Here is a 17338-nt window from a genome sequence, read left to right as displayed (position 1 = left end):
AGTTTTTGCACCTTCTGCCTTTTGATATTAAATGCAACATGCAAGTTTCAAGAATAATGATGTGGTGGTACATCCAAAAAATCCATGATAAACTATATATTAGCCATTTCAGCTCCAAAAAGAAGGTTGTCAGGATTTTGGCATGGAGCTTGGAATTTTCAAAGTGGGACCAGATGGTAGAGATGCACAATTCTAAAACATATAACAATCCACAATAATATTCAAATAGTACAAAACCACCAAACCGCAAGAGTTCTCATACATTACTCAAATACATAAGAATATCCAGTTTGTAATAATACTAGTTAAGAGAATAAACCAAACACGGAAACAATACTGTTGTATACATATTTTCATTTGCTCCTCATGCATAGTCTTATAAACTATTTTCAGTAATTTTATATCTTCAAATTGTTCGGATGAAATACCAAACTAACAGTATTGCTCCTGTATATCGTATATTCCACCATTCATCACTTTCTTTCTTTATCTTATTTTGGAGATTTGGGATGTAAATTTTTCGTTTCCTTTTTTTTTTCATTGATCTGTAAGTTAAATTATGTTTACTTATAGTTGCAAACCTTACAGGCCTATTGTTGTTAAACTACTATTTTTGAATATTTACATGCTTTCTGTGTCCTATTTTTTTTCAGCCTTCTACTCGAACTAGGAGGACAAATACTTCACCAAATAATGAAACTTTTGAGGGCATCTTGAATTGCTTCTCAAATCCTGTAATTTCTGGCGGCATCTTGAGAAAAGTGACTTCTGAGGTGGCTTGTTTGCTCTTGGCTCAAGCTTTTAAGGTGAATAGAGTCGGAATAATTCCTTGCAAATTTCTAAAACCTTCATGATATTTCCGAGGAAATTTATCTTTTTCTTTCTCTTTCTGTTAATTGTGCCCTTGTATTGACTCTAAGTATCTTAATTTGTCACTAAATATATAAACATTTTCATGTATTTGTCACATGGGCTTAGTTTTTCTATCCCTGGGACTAGTTTGTTGCTTATAAACAGACAATGAATTTTAGTAGTGATAGTTTTTTTTTTTCATTGATTTGTCAATTAAAATAAAAAAAGAACTGCATTTACGAGATTTGTAGGATTTAAAGTCCATGCTAATTTCTGGTTACATCCAATGTTAATTCCATTGTTCTAAAAAATGTGGTTTCTATCTACAAGGGGCCCACTATCCTAATTTCCGCAACCACAGGGTTAAGCGCGGGTCTGATGCATATTATCTGCTATATGGATGACTACAACGAGTGTTTTAACAGGGCTAGGCTTTTCTGAAAATAATTATAAAATATGCTTGAACTACTGTTATGTAAATTTCCAAAGATCATTGTAACTTAGATAAATATTCAAACTTTGTTAGCTTATTCTTTTGAAGGAGTTGATACAGTTTTTAGTTTCAATTAACATTTCCGGGAATGTGCTAACTTTGGTGGTGAACAATGAATTTTATGAGTCATTACCGAGAGTTGACTCTCTGGTTTCAGGCAGATGCTGCCTTATAAATCAAACAAGTTTACCTGCAAACTGAGACAGAAGCTATCAAGTTGATAATTTATACACAGTATTTTACCTGAAGTTTCGAAGTAAACTGCAGTTTTCATACTTTCGTTATATGGCTTAATTTTCTTGTTTCATATATTTGTCATTAATAGTTACTACAGGAAATTAATTTATTAAAATTTTTAAGTGTTTTTGCATTGCATGAAAGTATTATCTAATTTCATGGTCTAGTTATTCAAGCTCCTGTAGTGATTCCGGTAAACTATAATTTTCAGTGGGGCAGGGGGAGGGAAACAGCACATATTACTCAAGTGTAGGATTCAGTGTTAGTCAGGGCACAACTATGGTGGATAATTTCTCTTGCACGTTTAAAAATATGTGAAACTTCCATGAAGTCTTTTTGGATTTTGGTCGTTAAAACATGTCCTTATCTTTTTCATTGCTCGAGTTTAGTTATACTTTAGTTTAGGCATAATTATCTTAAATCTGCATATAAAGGATTGGACTGAATAGGTTTAGGTGCCTATTTGCCAGTGTAAATTCCACTTGACTAGAGATCATTTGTATTGAAATTTAATTTGTACTCATGGTTTTTTACATTATGTCCATGTTCAAGTTCGCATTATTAATAATCATGCTGTTACTATTCCTTATAAAATGGTAGATGTGGAAAAAAAAATTGGAGAGAGAAAACTTGCATCAGAAGGATTATGGATGGGAATAAGAATTTCTATAAAACTTTGCTGGGCCAACAATAAAATTTATAAAATCTGAAATCAGCTCAATGTGTGGATTTGGCAATCCATTTTTTTCCATTGGGCTTCGTGCAACTTCCATCTTACTAAGATCCTCCTTTCTCAAATTTGAACAAATTAGATAAGTTTTTGCAATTTGCGTTTAAATTTTGATTTTTTTCTTTTTTTGTTAATCAATAGATATGTATCCTTTTCACACTACCAAATGAAGAGGTTGGAGTCGCCTATGAACTGGCGCTATTGTATTTGTCCTAACTTGAAGTGATGTTTTTTTAATCAAGTTAATCGATGGTCATTCCATCTTTTTATTGCAGTCTAACCATAAGAACTCAATGCAATGCCAAACTGTGTTTGAGGCTGATATTTTCTTACTTTCAGTGCTATTTATCACTTCAACATGATCCGAAAAATGTAGCATTTGTGGCTGAAAAGATCGGAAGTAGCACTCTACCAGAAATATGCAATGGATTGGTAGCTGCTTTGAAAAATCTGAGAAAGTTTGACGAGTAAGTCTCTGTTTTTTATTTTGTTTTTTAATTATAACTTTTTTTTAGCAGGCTAATCATCGAACTTCTAAATACCCTACTTTGGCTAGTTTAACATCTAGTTTGCACAGCTTTTGCATTCAAACTACATATTTACCAATATTGCTTCACACATGTGCTTACAAATCTCTACGTTATCATAATTCAATATTAAGTTGCTTCAGAACTAAGCCAAGCATTTTAACTGACGGTTTTTATTTTATTGAGATTTATCCTTTGCAACACAATGGAAAATAATAGCCTTTTGGAAATATTAGTTAAGGGATTTTGATGTACAATGTTGTAGGGTTTAGTTTCTAATGCAAATTTGATGTTTTATGCTGCAAATCCAATTTGCAAAAATTAGTAGGATACAAATTAATAATAACAACAACAATAAAAAGTATTAAAATACTAGAAGGAAAAGTTTGATTTGTTCATTCCTTAAAAATTAAATTAAGCCTTGAAATATAGTTTTATATGCTTTAGGTACATCTCAATTAATAAGCAATCGCTGTATAAAACCTTCAGCACAAGTCATATAACAGAAACATTGAGTACTATTCAAAACTTTGAAAATCAATGGGGCAAAACTTGAATTTCTCACAAGGAACAAAAAAGCTAGGAGTTGTAAGAAAAGCCTGTAAGAAGTGGAATAAACTTCTAACTTAATTGTTTTGTTCTTCACTGACACAATTAAGAGTTTCACAAGGCTAACTTAATGATTTTAAAATATCCATGGAGGCTGAGAATTGGTTGTTGCATATTGAAAAGATCATTCATGGTATATCCTATCCAAAGGGAAGGAGGGTCAAATTGGCCACATTTGCTTTAGAAGCAGAGAGGTTGTGGCAAAGAAAAACTGCAAGAAAATTTTGTGGACGACCCATCAGCCCAATTCAGTGGGAGAATTTTGTGAAGATTTTCTGTGATTGGTTTGTTCCTCTTTTAGCTAGAAGGCATATAAATGTAAGATAGATTCATTAGACTGGTGTAATGTGACCGCCCAATCATATAATATGAGTTTGATTTCATGATGCTATCCAGATATGCACCGTAGTTGATCCCCAATGCAAAAGAAAATGTCATCGTTTCTTATCTGGATTAAAGGATATGATTGTACAATCATTATACAGTCTTGATGGAGAGAGTGAAAATTACAGCGGTTGATCTGTTGGCTAAGCAGTGACGTAGTGATTTTTAGAAAAAAAAAATGGAAATGAGATGTCCACATATAGGCAGACCACATGGTCTGTTCAGTTTGGGCAGTCTAGCAGGAAGAAATTTAAATCTAGCAAGTGGATGTAGTAGTGGCAGCAGCTGTAATGTTATGACTTGTGCCAAGGGTGGAAGGGCTCATAAAGAAGAATGTTTGTGTGGTACTAGCATCTATTTTTTGTGTTTGTATCATTAGGTAAGACATATGACGAAATATTGTCCTATCTTATGTTAGAGATCTTTTGTAGATATCAGAGCTGGTGGTCCATCTCCTTTGGGGAGTTTTGATGGACAAAGGCAATTTTAGTCAATAGTATCAACTCCATCTCGGAGTTAGATTGGTCAGGGTGTGCAACCTTGAGTATATGCTTTGACTTAGCAGAAAGCAAAAGACTCACCTAACATCATTGTAGGTAGTTCTTTACTTGAGTTTGATCTGCCAAATCCTTAATTTATACTAGAAATGTATATTCTCTTTGTTATAGTTATCATATTTATCCAAAATAACTTGTCCATAATTCTATTTGATATTGGGGCATCTCATTCCCTTTTTTTTTGAAGAATTTGTGAGAAATGAAGGATTGAACTCAATAAGGATGCCTAATGTCCTGTTAGTTATTTTGCTTAGTGGGTCTGGCATAATGTTTGATAGAGTTGTGTGAATACGATTATTTGCGATAGAAGTTTGAAGGTGAATTTGATAGTTTTACCATTAATAAAATTTGAATTTATCCTTCGCAACTATAAATTGTCTTAAAAAAATAGTCAAATTTAATATTTGTGGAGAAGAATGTTTCAAATTTATGGGAGATAGATGAGTTTTATGATGATATCAAGATTGAATGCTTTCAAAATATTAGCAAAATGGTACCAATATTTACTAGGTCAAGTCGGTGACAATATGAAAGAAACAAAAAAGTTAGAGGATATACTGGTAGTAAATAAGAAACTTGAAGACTTCTTGGATGATTTGCCAGTTTTGCCTCTAATAAAATAGATTTCTCCATTGACATGATACAAGGTGCAGAACCAGTAGCAAAAACACCTTATATGATGACAATTAAGGAGCTACAAGTACTAAATAGTTAGTTACAGTACTTATTGGAGAAATTATTTATTAGAACAATTACTTTCTCTTGAGTTTTTATTAAGAGGAACGATGAGAGCTTAAGGTTTTGCATTGATTATACAAGCTCACAACGAAAAATAAGTATTTAATACCGAGGATTGATAATTTTTTTTATCAATTGGAAGGGACCTCTATATTATCAAAGATTGATCTGCTCTTTGGTTATCACCAGTTAAAAATTAAAGAAATTAATATAACACAGGCAGTCTTCAACATTAGACATAAGCATTATGACTTTATGGTGAAACCTCCTGAGTTATCAAATGTATCTATAATTTTTATAGAGTTTTTGAACATAACTTTTAAACCATTCCTGAATAGATTGGTAATTGGCTTTATATATGATATTCTGATATATTCTAGTGATGAAGATGATCACACAGTGAGGGCATTTCTATAGATCATAATATTTTTAAAGTTATTGATGATTGACCCAAACCAATCGCTATTACAGAAGTCTAGAGTTTTCTAAGTATGACATATTATTATAAGATATTTTTTAAAGTTCTCTCTCAGATTGTAATGCATTTGTTCAGGTTGAGTCAGAAAGCAGTGAAATTGAAATGGACTGATTGCTGCGAGTTAGATTTTTAGAAATTGAAAATATGCTAAATAGAAGGAAGTTAGTTGTATCTATATTGATGCCTCCTTAAGCAAAGTTGGATGTGTTTTTTTGTAACATGGAAAAGTAATTGCTTATATCTCTAAATAACTAAAGAACCATGAGAAAAATTATTTGATTCATGACTTCAACCTAGCAACAGTTGTATTTATTTTGAAGATATTGAGGCATTATTTGCATGGGGTGTTTGTATGTGGTTAGGTGTGAAGTGTTTACGAATCATCAAAGTTTGAAATATATTTTCACACAAAAGAAGTTTAATTTAAGGCAAAGTAGATGACTTAAGCTTATTAAGGATTATAGTTGAATATACATCATCTAATGAATGCACATGTAGTTGCAGATGTGTTAAGCTAGAAGTCAGTTGGTAGTGCAAATTGGGTAATTTTTTTAACACAAAGTGCTAATTAAAGATATAACACATTTAGAATTATTAGTAGTGACATTAAGTGATGAAAGTTCTGCACTATTAAATCAAATACTCATTAACAAGATCGAGTCTATTTGTAAATTTATTAATTCGAATAACAAAAATATAAGTACTCGTTTCAGAAATTTTTTTAAGTATATCAAGTGTGAATGGTAAAGTTAAAGTGCCAAGTCAAATGTAATTAACTAATGTCAAAGTTTTGAGAAAAATTGGTTGAATACTGAATAGGCTCGATGCCTTTTCCCTTCCTTTGCTTTCATTCCATTAAATAATAATCTTACAATCTATTTTAGGTACAAAATATTCTGTATAATCTATTTTAGGTCACTTAATAATACATATTCCTAATTTAAATATTTAGTTAATAGGGAAATAAATCAGAATAAAAAATTAAAAATAATTTAAATAAGGAAGCTCCTAATAATAAAAAACTCCTAATGTAGCTATCTGATTTTCGTCTTTCTTGATTGACATCCCCCCACAAATTGATACTGACTGATCATGAAGCATCAATTTGCCAATAAGAAACTGATAACACTGTCGGGACCAACAATCTTCAAGTCGTGAGTGTCGAAGCCTAAAGTGTCAAAGTCGAGAATGTCGAAGCCTCAGAGATAACTCCCAAACCATGATATGATTTGAGCAAAGAAAGGCAAGAAATCCTTTATCATTGCCATCCAGAAATTTGAATCATAGTCACAAGAAGAATTCACTTCCACTTACACGATCCAAATGCTACCGATCATAGCCCACAAAGAGGATCCAGTTACACGATCCAAATGCTATCGATCATAGCTTACAAGTAGGATCCGCGTTCTGATCCAAATGCTACCTGTCATAGCCCACAAGTAGGATCCGTGACCTGTTATACGATCCAAACGCTATTGATTAGTTTTGCGACGATGAGGACGATTTGTTCCCTGATTTTCACGCCAAAATTGTTGAAACTGAGATTAGGCTTTTAGATGAAAAAAAGGAATGTTTTGTTGGCATGCAAATGAAGGTGTTGAAGAGGCGGGAGCCACTGCAGGTGGAGTTCGAACAAAAGAGAGGCTCTGTCAAGATCAGCCTAGTCGAAGTGGAAGACGAAGTAGAACGAGGACGACATAGACGAAGAAATAATCAGACGTTGAACAGACGATAAGAAATTCCAGATGAGCAGATGGACAAAGCAGTCGCAGCTGAAATCAGATGCGGGAAACGGAACCAGACAGAAGCAGTGAAGGCTAACGAAGCCGATGATGGCGTTTGGTTGAAACCGAAGTGGACGATGCAAGGCGGAACAGTCTAAGGTGAACGGAGGTGGAAGTAGCAGTCGAAAATGCCACAGACCTCTGAGACCCTTTCCCCAATTTCTTGCTCGAGGCACTCAATCTCGCGTCGGAAGCTCGAGTTGTTGAGGCCAAGCTTGTGAAAGATGGTAGCGAGACGAGAGCAATTTGGGATGATCTTGAGCTCGATCTCGTGGATGATGCCGTGTACATGAGGGAGGCGTAGGGAATTTCGGCGTTAAGTGCTGCTTTCCGTTCTTAAGCTAGGGGTTTTGTCAGATGAGCGAATCAAGATAATTAAATAGTTCCTCCCTTCCCGCAAGAAGGCCGGCGAGAAGGGAGTCTCGACGGTCCTCCAACTACTACCGGTGGTTAGGGCAAAAATTTGGCTCTGATATCATGTTTTGAGAAAAATAGGTTGAATCCTGTATAGGCTCGATGCCTTTTCCCTTTGCTTTTATTCCATTTGAGAAAAATAGGTTGAATCCTGTATAGGCTCAATGCCTTTTCCCTTTGCTTTTATTCCATTAAATAATAATCTTACAATCTATTTTATGTACAAAATATTCTATATAATCTATTTTAGGTAACTTAATAATGCATATTCTTAATATAAATATCTAGCTAATAGAGAAATAAATCAAATTGAAAATAATTTAAATAATGATGCTCTTAATTATAGCAAACTCCTAATGTAGCTGCCTGATTTCCGTTCTTCCTGCTTAACAACTACTTCCTTAGGAGAGCCTAAAGCCCACAAACAAAAACCTAGTAGGAGAAGCTCAAAAGCCCCCCAAGAAGGTATGACCTAAAGGAGAGCTTGAGGTCCTCAAAGGCGAAAGACAAATTTTGCTTAAGCAAAAGCCTTTTCATACCCTCACTTGGTTTAAACTACAAACATTCCCTAAGTGCGTCTTAAAATGTATGGGCCAAACTTGAATTTTACCTAGGCGTGTTAGCATCATTTTCATACTCATACAAATTGTGTAGGGACATTAAAGGTGTAAACTCATCGTGATTAAAACTTGGGGCAACTCGCTTCAGGAGAATTGAGTATGATCAAAATTTTAGCCAAGTGAAGACTAAAGTTCCAGTTCATAAGAATGAAGGGGCCACACACTAAAACCGTCACAACCAAAATTTTGAAAGATTTTTAAAGAAAAAAATAGAGATAGTAAGTTGCACATTTTTTCAATCAGATAACAAAGAATGGGAGAACAAGTGCTAAAAGTGTGTCTTTATTCACATAAGAGATGAGTACATTCGGCTAGGCCTCCCGGCTAAAAACTTATTGAGTTATGGAAGCCAACTTTGATAGTTGCCTGTTCATGAAATTGTGAGGTCTTCTCTTGCAAAGTTCGAAGACCGAATGATGCCTGAAAAAAGAAAAAAACTATCCCAAAATGGAGTGAAGATCTATGATCGACACAATGGCCAAATAGGTGAGCAAATGTTAAAAGCATCTACTTCACTTCACTCGATGATTTGACTGTCGCTGGTGGAAGCCCCAACAATGGATGATGTTTATAAAAGTTTGCTAAACAAGCGAGTCGATGACATGAAGCACAAGCCTTGAATTGACCTACACCTTGTTCGACTATGCAAGGGCCCCCAAACTCGGAGGGAACCCATAAGAATGAGAAGCACCCAAATCATGGTGATTAGGGTGTAGTTATTTTTATGGGTGTTTTATCATGTTCTAGGCAAACTCCAAGTTGTGCAACAATAGCAACAAGCCTTTATTTTGCTAAGTGGGGTCTGCTACATGAATCACTTTTCTATTTTGTGTATTACTGAGTGTCATTTTCTTTTAGTGCTAATAAATTAAGATAATTTTTTATAAGAAATGCTCAAATCATTTTTAGGTTTACTTCTATCTTTTTTAACATCAATCAAACATAAAACATCCACTCTTCTGATTGGGTCACCAGATAGTTGACATTTACTATGACCAAACTATTTAAGAATACTCTTTAATTTTGCCTTCCACAAAACTACTCAAACACTTTCACATATATATTAGTCTCACATTGTCTCTAAGTGTAAAGCCACTCATCCACCTGAGCATTCTAATCTTAACAACACTTAACTTGGATTTATACTTCAATACTCTGCGCCATAAAGCATTGCAACTCTAACAACCATCTTATAAATTTTCCTTTTTAAGCCTTAAGTGGTACTTTTCCATCACATAATAAACTCAATGCATTACCACACTTCAACCATCCAACTTAAATTCTATTAATAACATCCCCATCTATATCACCATCACATTGATATATCTAAAACATTCTCTCCTTTTAACGACTTGATCATTTATTGTTATAAGCGGGCCACTATATATACTATTTACTCAAACAAAATCATTTAAACTTTAAATTTGACCTCTATAATTTGAGTTTTTCCCGAACTCTCTCTACTCTTATCCACTAGAAGGATATCATCGGTGAAAAACATCCATCAAGGTACATCCTCTTGTAAATGTCCAATAAAAACATCAATAATTAAAGAAAAAAGATATGGGCTTTAAACTGATCCAACTGAAATAGGAAAATAATTGGATAAACGCCCTTGTGTTCGAACGCAAATAACAATTATAGTATATGTATCTTTAATGTCTTGAATATAAACAATATCAGTACCTTTAATTTTAGAACTCTCCAAAGCACTTCTCTTAAACCATACTATAAATTTTTTTTGAATCAACAAAAATTATATGTAGATCCTCATTCTTTTGTTTCTTTCCATCAAATCTCTCAATAATTGTTTGACTTCTATAGTTAACTTATCTGACATGAATCTAAATTGATCACATCGTAACCTATGTTCAATTATTCTCTCCCATAACTTTAATGTATGATACATTAAATTCATCTATAATTTGCATGATTTTGCACATTCCCTTTATTCTTGAAAATTGGAACTAATATACTTTTTCTCCATTCATCATAAATTTTTAATTTTATTAAAATAATATTAAAAAATTTAATAAGCTAAGAAATTGTTAGATCTCCTAAATATTTTCACACATCTACTGAAATAACATTAGATTCTACTATTTTCTTACACTTTATTTTCATTAAAGCCTCTTCAAATTTTATTTTATTAATGCGGCGATAGAAATAAAAAAAAAATTATGTTTATTTATGATATTAAAATCAATCATGTCGATTGTCATTTCACAATCTTCGTTGAAATGTCTATCAACATATCTCACCCACCTATGTTGAGTATTCTCGTATAAGAAAAACACTTTTTTCGTTCTTAATACACTTTACCTGAACTAAATTGTTATTTTTTTATCTATTTGTTTAGCGAGTTTATACATCTATATTTTCTTTTCTTTTTCTTATTTAGTATCTAATTTATTATAAATATCACTAAAATAATAAATTTTACATTAAAAAATTCTCTTATATTTTTTACGGGTCACTTTATATTTTTTTCAATTCCCAAAACTTTTACACATAGACTAAATTTTAGAATAAAACTTTTAATTTTTTTCTTTTCTTCTACTATTATTTCACCATTAGCTATTTTTATTCATAATAGTTTTTTACTTTTGTTTTTTCAAAAACATCTTTTGCAATGTAATAATAATCGTTATTTTAACTCACATAATATTAATTTCTTCATGAACATCCCAAATCTTAAGATCTTGATGTTTACTCATAAAAATAGTTGATTTATTTTTTAAATGCCTCTTTCTAATTCTATGATAATACTTCATTGTAATTTTCATCTTCTAATATTTCATCTTAAAATTTAAACCCAATAATTGCTTATTTTTACTGGGAATGACCTTAATTTATTTTTTTCATAAGAAAATAATGAATTTTTATTTTATTCTTATAGGTGATAATATATTCATTTCTTTTTTTAAATGAACTATTAATAATAATAAAATCATATATTAAAGCAAGATCAAATATGACTATACATTCTTCATTAGTCATTTCAAAATAATAGTCACTAAGAATACTTCTAAAACCTTCCATCATTCTACCTACATGTTCACTTAAATCTCCTATAATAAAAATTATTTTTTCAAGAAGTATCTTTGGTATTAATTTTTATAGTTCATTCTAATTTTTTTTAATATATATCCAAATTTACATGGAGAGCCTAATCACTTTAACATTTAGAATCTTAATATCAACTAGAATCCTTAGATCTATAATTCTATCACAAACATTTTTAATTTTATAATATTATTTTGAAACCCTTATTTATAATTACACTTAATCTTTTCTAATACTTACACTTAAACTTTTCTAGTACCAACTCGAAGTCATTGGCTGTAAGATGTTTGCAAACTGGATCTTTCGATCCGGCCAACAAAAAGTTCGACCATTCGGATGCCACCAAATTAAAAGTTCAGAGGAGGGATGGAGATGAGTACGAGCTATCCGATTTATCCTCCTCCCTCTTTCCAACCTCCTTAAAGTCCTTACAGATCTTATTTGTCATTTTAGTCTTACAAGAACGGAACCTCTCCTGTTTATATTCAACGGAGGCAATGGAACTATTGTAAGCACTAATATCCATATTAATGGTGCCAAATCTTCAAGCAATAGCACCTTGACATGTCAACCCTTAATAAAAAGCGCTTAACACGTTACTAATGTTGATTGGTCTCTTTAATAGGTAATAAATATTCACTGCATCCTAGAGTCATTATAGAGTAGCTTTATGGTTAAGACCAATGCTTGGGGAACTCAAGCAAGGGTAATCAATTCAACTATGTTTATAGATGAGGATGAACACCATTCACTCGATGACTACTGGCATGCACCCCCCTCATATCTAGTCAACTGAAATGGGAAGAAACTTGGAATTATCTATTCACCTCACAAATTTCAAGTCAACCAAAGCTTTTTTGTTGATTCGCACAACCAAATTCTACAATGTACGTTGTGAATTTAAAATTTAGATTATTTGCATAGGTGAGTATGATTTATAACAACAATTACTTTTCACAAAAATATTTCTAACATTTTAGTGAGAAAAACATTGAAATTGATAGAAGAAGAAATGAATAGAGATAGTAGTAATAAAAAATAGTACATATGTTTCATTTAACACAAAAATGTGAAATAGAGAGCAATGTAGAGTTTGCTATTTAAGGCCTACTACTCATTTCATAGAACCTCCCTCCCTTATATCATAGCTTTTACTCTCCCCTTTGGACTCGGTAAGCATTTAGCTGAACTTTTTTATGTTCAGCGATTCTATGGAGAGTATCTCGTTCTTGCTTAGGCACCCTTGGTACTATAGAATTTCTTTCAATAATTTCTTCTGAATGGTAGCTTTCTATGTTTTGCTTTTGGTAGTGATTTTACAAACATCTATGGGTCTTCATAGTCATCATATGCTTTCTCTCTCTCTCACTCGTTGGAGTTCCTCCTCAAGTTTGTGGCATTTTGCCCTCAACTTAGAACATTCCCCTTTTAGAGCTTCGGTTTGTTGTTCTACTGCATTTGAAGGGGCTGATTTCAATCCCTCCTCCTTTCTCAGCTTGGAGATTGCTTTCTCAGAGCCCCTTCTCTTCTTCTCCCAAGCGAGGTCTGGCATCATCCTCCTGAAAGATTTCACCAATGAATAGGTGGTCTGCCAACTCTCCTCCTGCAAATGCATGGCGTCAAGTAACACGAAGTCTTTATCTAGGACCTTCAGAAGCTTCTACCAAAAAAACATATAAATCAGTAGTCCTAAGTGATACGCAAGGGGCATCTCTTCGCCTGATTTGGCATTCTAATCCAAAGTCAAGTCTACGAGAGCATGCTTTCAATCTTCATTTATTCTTAGAATCTCAGTCCCCTTCTTTTAAGAGGGCAGCCATGACCCAGACTCCTTTTCAATGGGGGCCGATGATCTTCACTTCAGCATTGACTCATCCTCAGCAATCACTTTCCATTTCTGCTTATGTGTGACCTCTTAAAGAAGACTCACATTGTCCTCCTCACCCGGAATGGGAGTCACATTCAGAGCTACGGTGAAAGCATCATCAGCATTTGGTTGAGCGGCCTTTTCGCTAGATGACTCCACTCTTACAGTCGTTGTAGGAGCAGCAACTGCAGAAGATAGTGGGTTAACTTGCTGCTCCTCTTCGTTGAAAACCCTCTCTTGGTACGATAATTCTCAGCCTTTGATTCATCTGTTTCCACCATTTGGAGAACCATGGTAGAAGGGTAAATAGAAAAACATTATGTGTTTTTATCTGAATAAGCGAGTTCCTTGATTTGCTCTTCTTGTGCTGCATAAAGAAGTGACAAGTCTTTAGTTACCAAGCAAGAGGAAAGATAGACGATAAATTTATACCCAAGTGTCTCTTGTAGTTTTCTTCTCCATAACACTTTGAAATGCCCGATCACTCTCTTAAAGTTGGCTGAGTGTTGGTGTTGAGTCAAAAAGACAAGCCAAGGGTAAGAAGAAGCGAAACCAAGATTAATAATCTTATTACTTACGAGCTAATATCTTCCCCATTATGGTAGCTTCTATATACTTGGTAACATCGTGTTTTGCTTCTTTCACCATATTGCAATATGCCAGCCCTTCAATAGATAATTTCAGTTTTATTTTGTCAGAAACGAGAGGGCTTGGCTTTTTCTTCATCGGCTATCCTTTCTTAGAAAAGGTGAAACAAAACTTCCTTTTCCAATTATTGACCTTTTCTCAAGGTGCTGAAGTTGATGCCAGTTCTGAAGAACTGCACGAACCCACCCTTATAAGTCCTAAGGGGGAATAGCTCTAAAAAATGATCAAGTGACCACAAAACATCCAATCAGCACTGAAATATGATAAATGTCATATATTCCTAGCCAAGGAATTCGACTTAATGTGAGCCAGAATGATATAACAGAAACAAAAGCTGTCTTATCAATTCCATGCAGAGCAGCAATTGCAAATGGTAGAACAGCAACTTGTTGTGGTGAAGAGGGTTGGCCTTCTACTCTATCGCCGTCAGACAAATGAAGGAGTCAAACACACAGTCACATTGAGTCAATTCAACATCTTCATTGGACATCTTTGATTTCCCAGGAATTTTGACTTCGGCGAATGTCATATGGTTGGAGCTAGAAGCAGCTGACATGATGAAACATAGTGGAGAGAAGGGCTTGTTATGAGTGACAAACGGAATGAGATGAGAATTTCGGAAACCTTTTTTATAGTGTAAGAGACCATAATCATCACAAGGGTAAGAAAGTAAAAGACAGGACACCAGATAGAATTGTATTGATTGATGTAATTGAATTATTGTGTAAATCTAAGTGCCAGAACCAGATATTTTATTCAATCAAGAAGAGATAACATTCATTACAAATGAATCGATTCAAATCAAAGCATACAAATGCAAAGGTACTATGAACAAAAGCTCTACACTAGAATCTAGAACAATTTCTGTCTGGACTCTTACCTGATCGAATGAGTCGTTGCGGTAGGATCTCTCTTCCAGCTTTGAACTGGCCCAAACAGTTAGATTCGGCCTGGCCTTGAAGCACCAAGCATTTGTCCTTTAGATCCCACAATTCACCTTCGATATTTTTAATGGATCCTTTCAACTCGGCAAACTCTCGTTAGCTGCTGTGCTAATTCAGCCAAGTCCACAAGTTGGGGCAACTTCAAGTGTTCGTAGGAATGGTTTCTCTGCATCTTGGAGGAGAGAGGCAGGTGCCACCATTGTACGGTCCTTGTGACCCTCATTTTCCCCCATGCCTCACTTTTGTTTCGTACTGTTGATTGTAACCGCCTTACCCCTCAAAAGCATCCGACAGCACATTCAAATTGAATTGATCAACATTCTCTATGCCATAGTTTAGAGCTGAAAAAATCACTCTAACAACACAGCATGCATTTTCTTAGCTTTTATTTAACATATAAGATTTGTTCACATACCATTTGGTCCACAACAACGTTAAAGTTGTGAAGCTATAGGGATCCTGTCTAATTTGCTGACATTACTCGGGGTGAGCATCCTCTCGTGAATGTTTCTAGTTTCTCTCCAGCATGTGGAAGGGAGTCCTTAGCAAAATTTCCTACCATGGAATCCAACTTTGTGAAAGTCGTCCCCATGGAAATCATCTGAGTTGCCTCCCAAAAGGCGGAAGTTGAACTCTCACTCATTCTCTTCACTACCCTCTTTATCTTTTCAGGCTACCATCACGTTCTCAATTAGTAAATAAACTGTCTCGTAACTCATCATCTGGGATATCGGTGTTAGCTTTGTTGATATCTGCCATTGCACTATGAATGAACATCAACAGTCAAATTTGAGAATAGAGAATAAATGGTGAAATGCAAATGAATCTAATAGTAGCTCATCATTTTATTTGTAAGGACCAAAGAGTCCATAATCTGAAGGAGTATCCATGTTATAAGAAACATTTAAATTTTGCAATAATTCAATATATTTATTCTTTCGTTCTTATTGCAACACCACTCTTCAAGAGAGGAGAGAATCAGGAAACTAAAAATGTACTACTAGTAGCATTCTCAACAGACCAACAAATTAACTTAATGGGCTTCACTTTCTGGTGCAAGTCTACGAAAAGGTCTAGCCCAATGAATAGAAGAAGCAAATTCAATTAAGCCCAGACACACATAATCGAACATACAGTGCCCAAGAGAAATTGGTCTAGCACGAATAGCCAAGTACAGGTGGTTTGAATGCAAATGACTATGGAAGTAGATGCTGACGAATACCAGACAACCCTGGGATAGCAGCCTACTTGCCCCTAAAGTTCCCGAAGGTTAAATTTTTAGGAAAGGCGGTTGATTGGACACCTTATGTGATCAGACTTGATAACATCTGAATGCCTCACCGGCAAATATAGGAGGTCAAAGACAATATAGTTTAAACTCTCCAGAAACGAAAAGGCAAGTTTGAATAGCCATGGATCCCAAGGAATTTATATGTAATCATATCATATACTTCTTTTTTTATAGAGAAAATACCTTTTATAAATGCTAAATGTAAATCGAGTATGGAGTATTCCTTCTCCACTGGATTATTACCCTAAAATTCAATTCATCTTCTCTCTTCACTCTCTTCTCTCTAGCTCGTCCTACTTCACTAGCTCCATCTTTGGGTGTGATTCCATGAACAAAACAACATTTAAACGAAAATTGCAGGATGTATATCTATAGATATTCTTCCAGAAAGAATAACTATTCTTTCTTGAAAGATGATGAACAAGAATTTCTTTGTATGACTATTATAATCTAACATATCTTGATCTTTGTCACTCTTAAAATATTAAAAAGTAGCAAGAAAACTGTTAGCCAGATTACAGAAATTTGCATATTAGAAATGAAAAAAATTGTCTTAAAACACTTTGAATTAAAGTATTTTCATAAAAATATATTTCTTTTCTATTACTTGAAATGTCAAACTTTATTATTTGCAGCAGTTTGGAACTCACATCTTTCCAGAAGCAAGCTTTGACTACTGCTGCAGCATTGGCGTCAATGAAGTCTTAAAGTTACTCAAATAATTAATAACTCTAAATCAGGAGCTTCTTTAAGTTATATTTTAGCACGTATAGCGAGGAAGAAGAACAATTTGTTCTTAATGGATTTAATTGTTGCTCGATTGTAGTATGTACCTTAATTAGTTAGTGATGCATGCTTTTTGCAACAAGATTGAATCATACTGCAATCAAATTACGTCCTAGAATATGCTTTAAATCTTTTTTTTTATTTTTTTTGCGTATGAAAATCATTGGATAAACTATATTTTTATTTTTGATATATGCTATGTCATGTAAAATCTGTCAAGATCAAAATGCCAAATCTTATGAGCTTATGCTTTCATTTTATTGCAAATGGCACAGTCTAAGGTGATTTAAAATAAATTAAAAATCAATTTTTT

General features: G+C 33.8%; 1 protein-coding gene across 4 annotated transcripts in view; it reads left to right on the top strand.

The window, feature by feature from the left end:
- The window catches only part of LOC110034145 (negative regulator of systemic acquired resistance SNI1), a 58644-nt gene extending 41516 nt beyond the window's left edge, over positions 1–17128 (top strand). Inside the window, exons 12-14 of one of the 4 annotated variants that reach the window (XM_020738430.1) lie at positions 654–806; positions 2652–2779; positions 16875–17128. In XM_020738430.1, the coding sequence (XP_020594089.1) occupies positions 654–806; positions 2652–2779; positions 16875–16947 (354 nt within the window). In that variant the 3' untranslated portion in view covers positions 16948–17128. The remainder of the gene's footprint in view (positions 1–653; positions 807–2651; positions 2780–16874) is intronic. The other 3 variants (XM_020738428.1, XM_020738429.1, XM_020738427.1) reach the window with 3 other exon arrangements.
- Positions 17129–17338: the final 210 nt, after the last annotated feature.

The sequence above is a fragment of the Phalaenopsis equestris genome, unplaced genomic scaffold (assembly GCF_001263595.1).
Source record: "Phalaenopsis equestris unplaced genomic scaffold, ASM126359v1 Scaffold001359, whole genome shotgun sequence".
NCBI classification, from domain to species: domain Eukaryota; kingdom Viridiplantae; phylum Streptophyta; class Magnoliopsida; order Asparagales; family Orchidaceae; genus Phalaenopsis; species Phalaenopsis equestris.
This window is presented reverse-complemented; position numbering and strand designations above follow the sequence as displayed.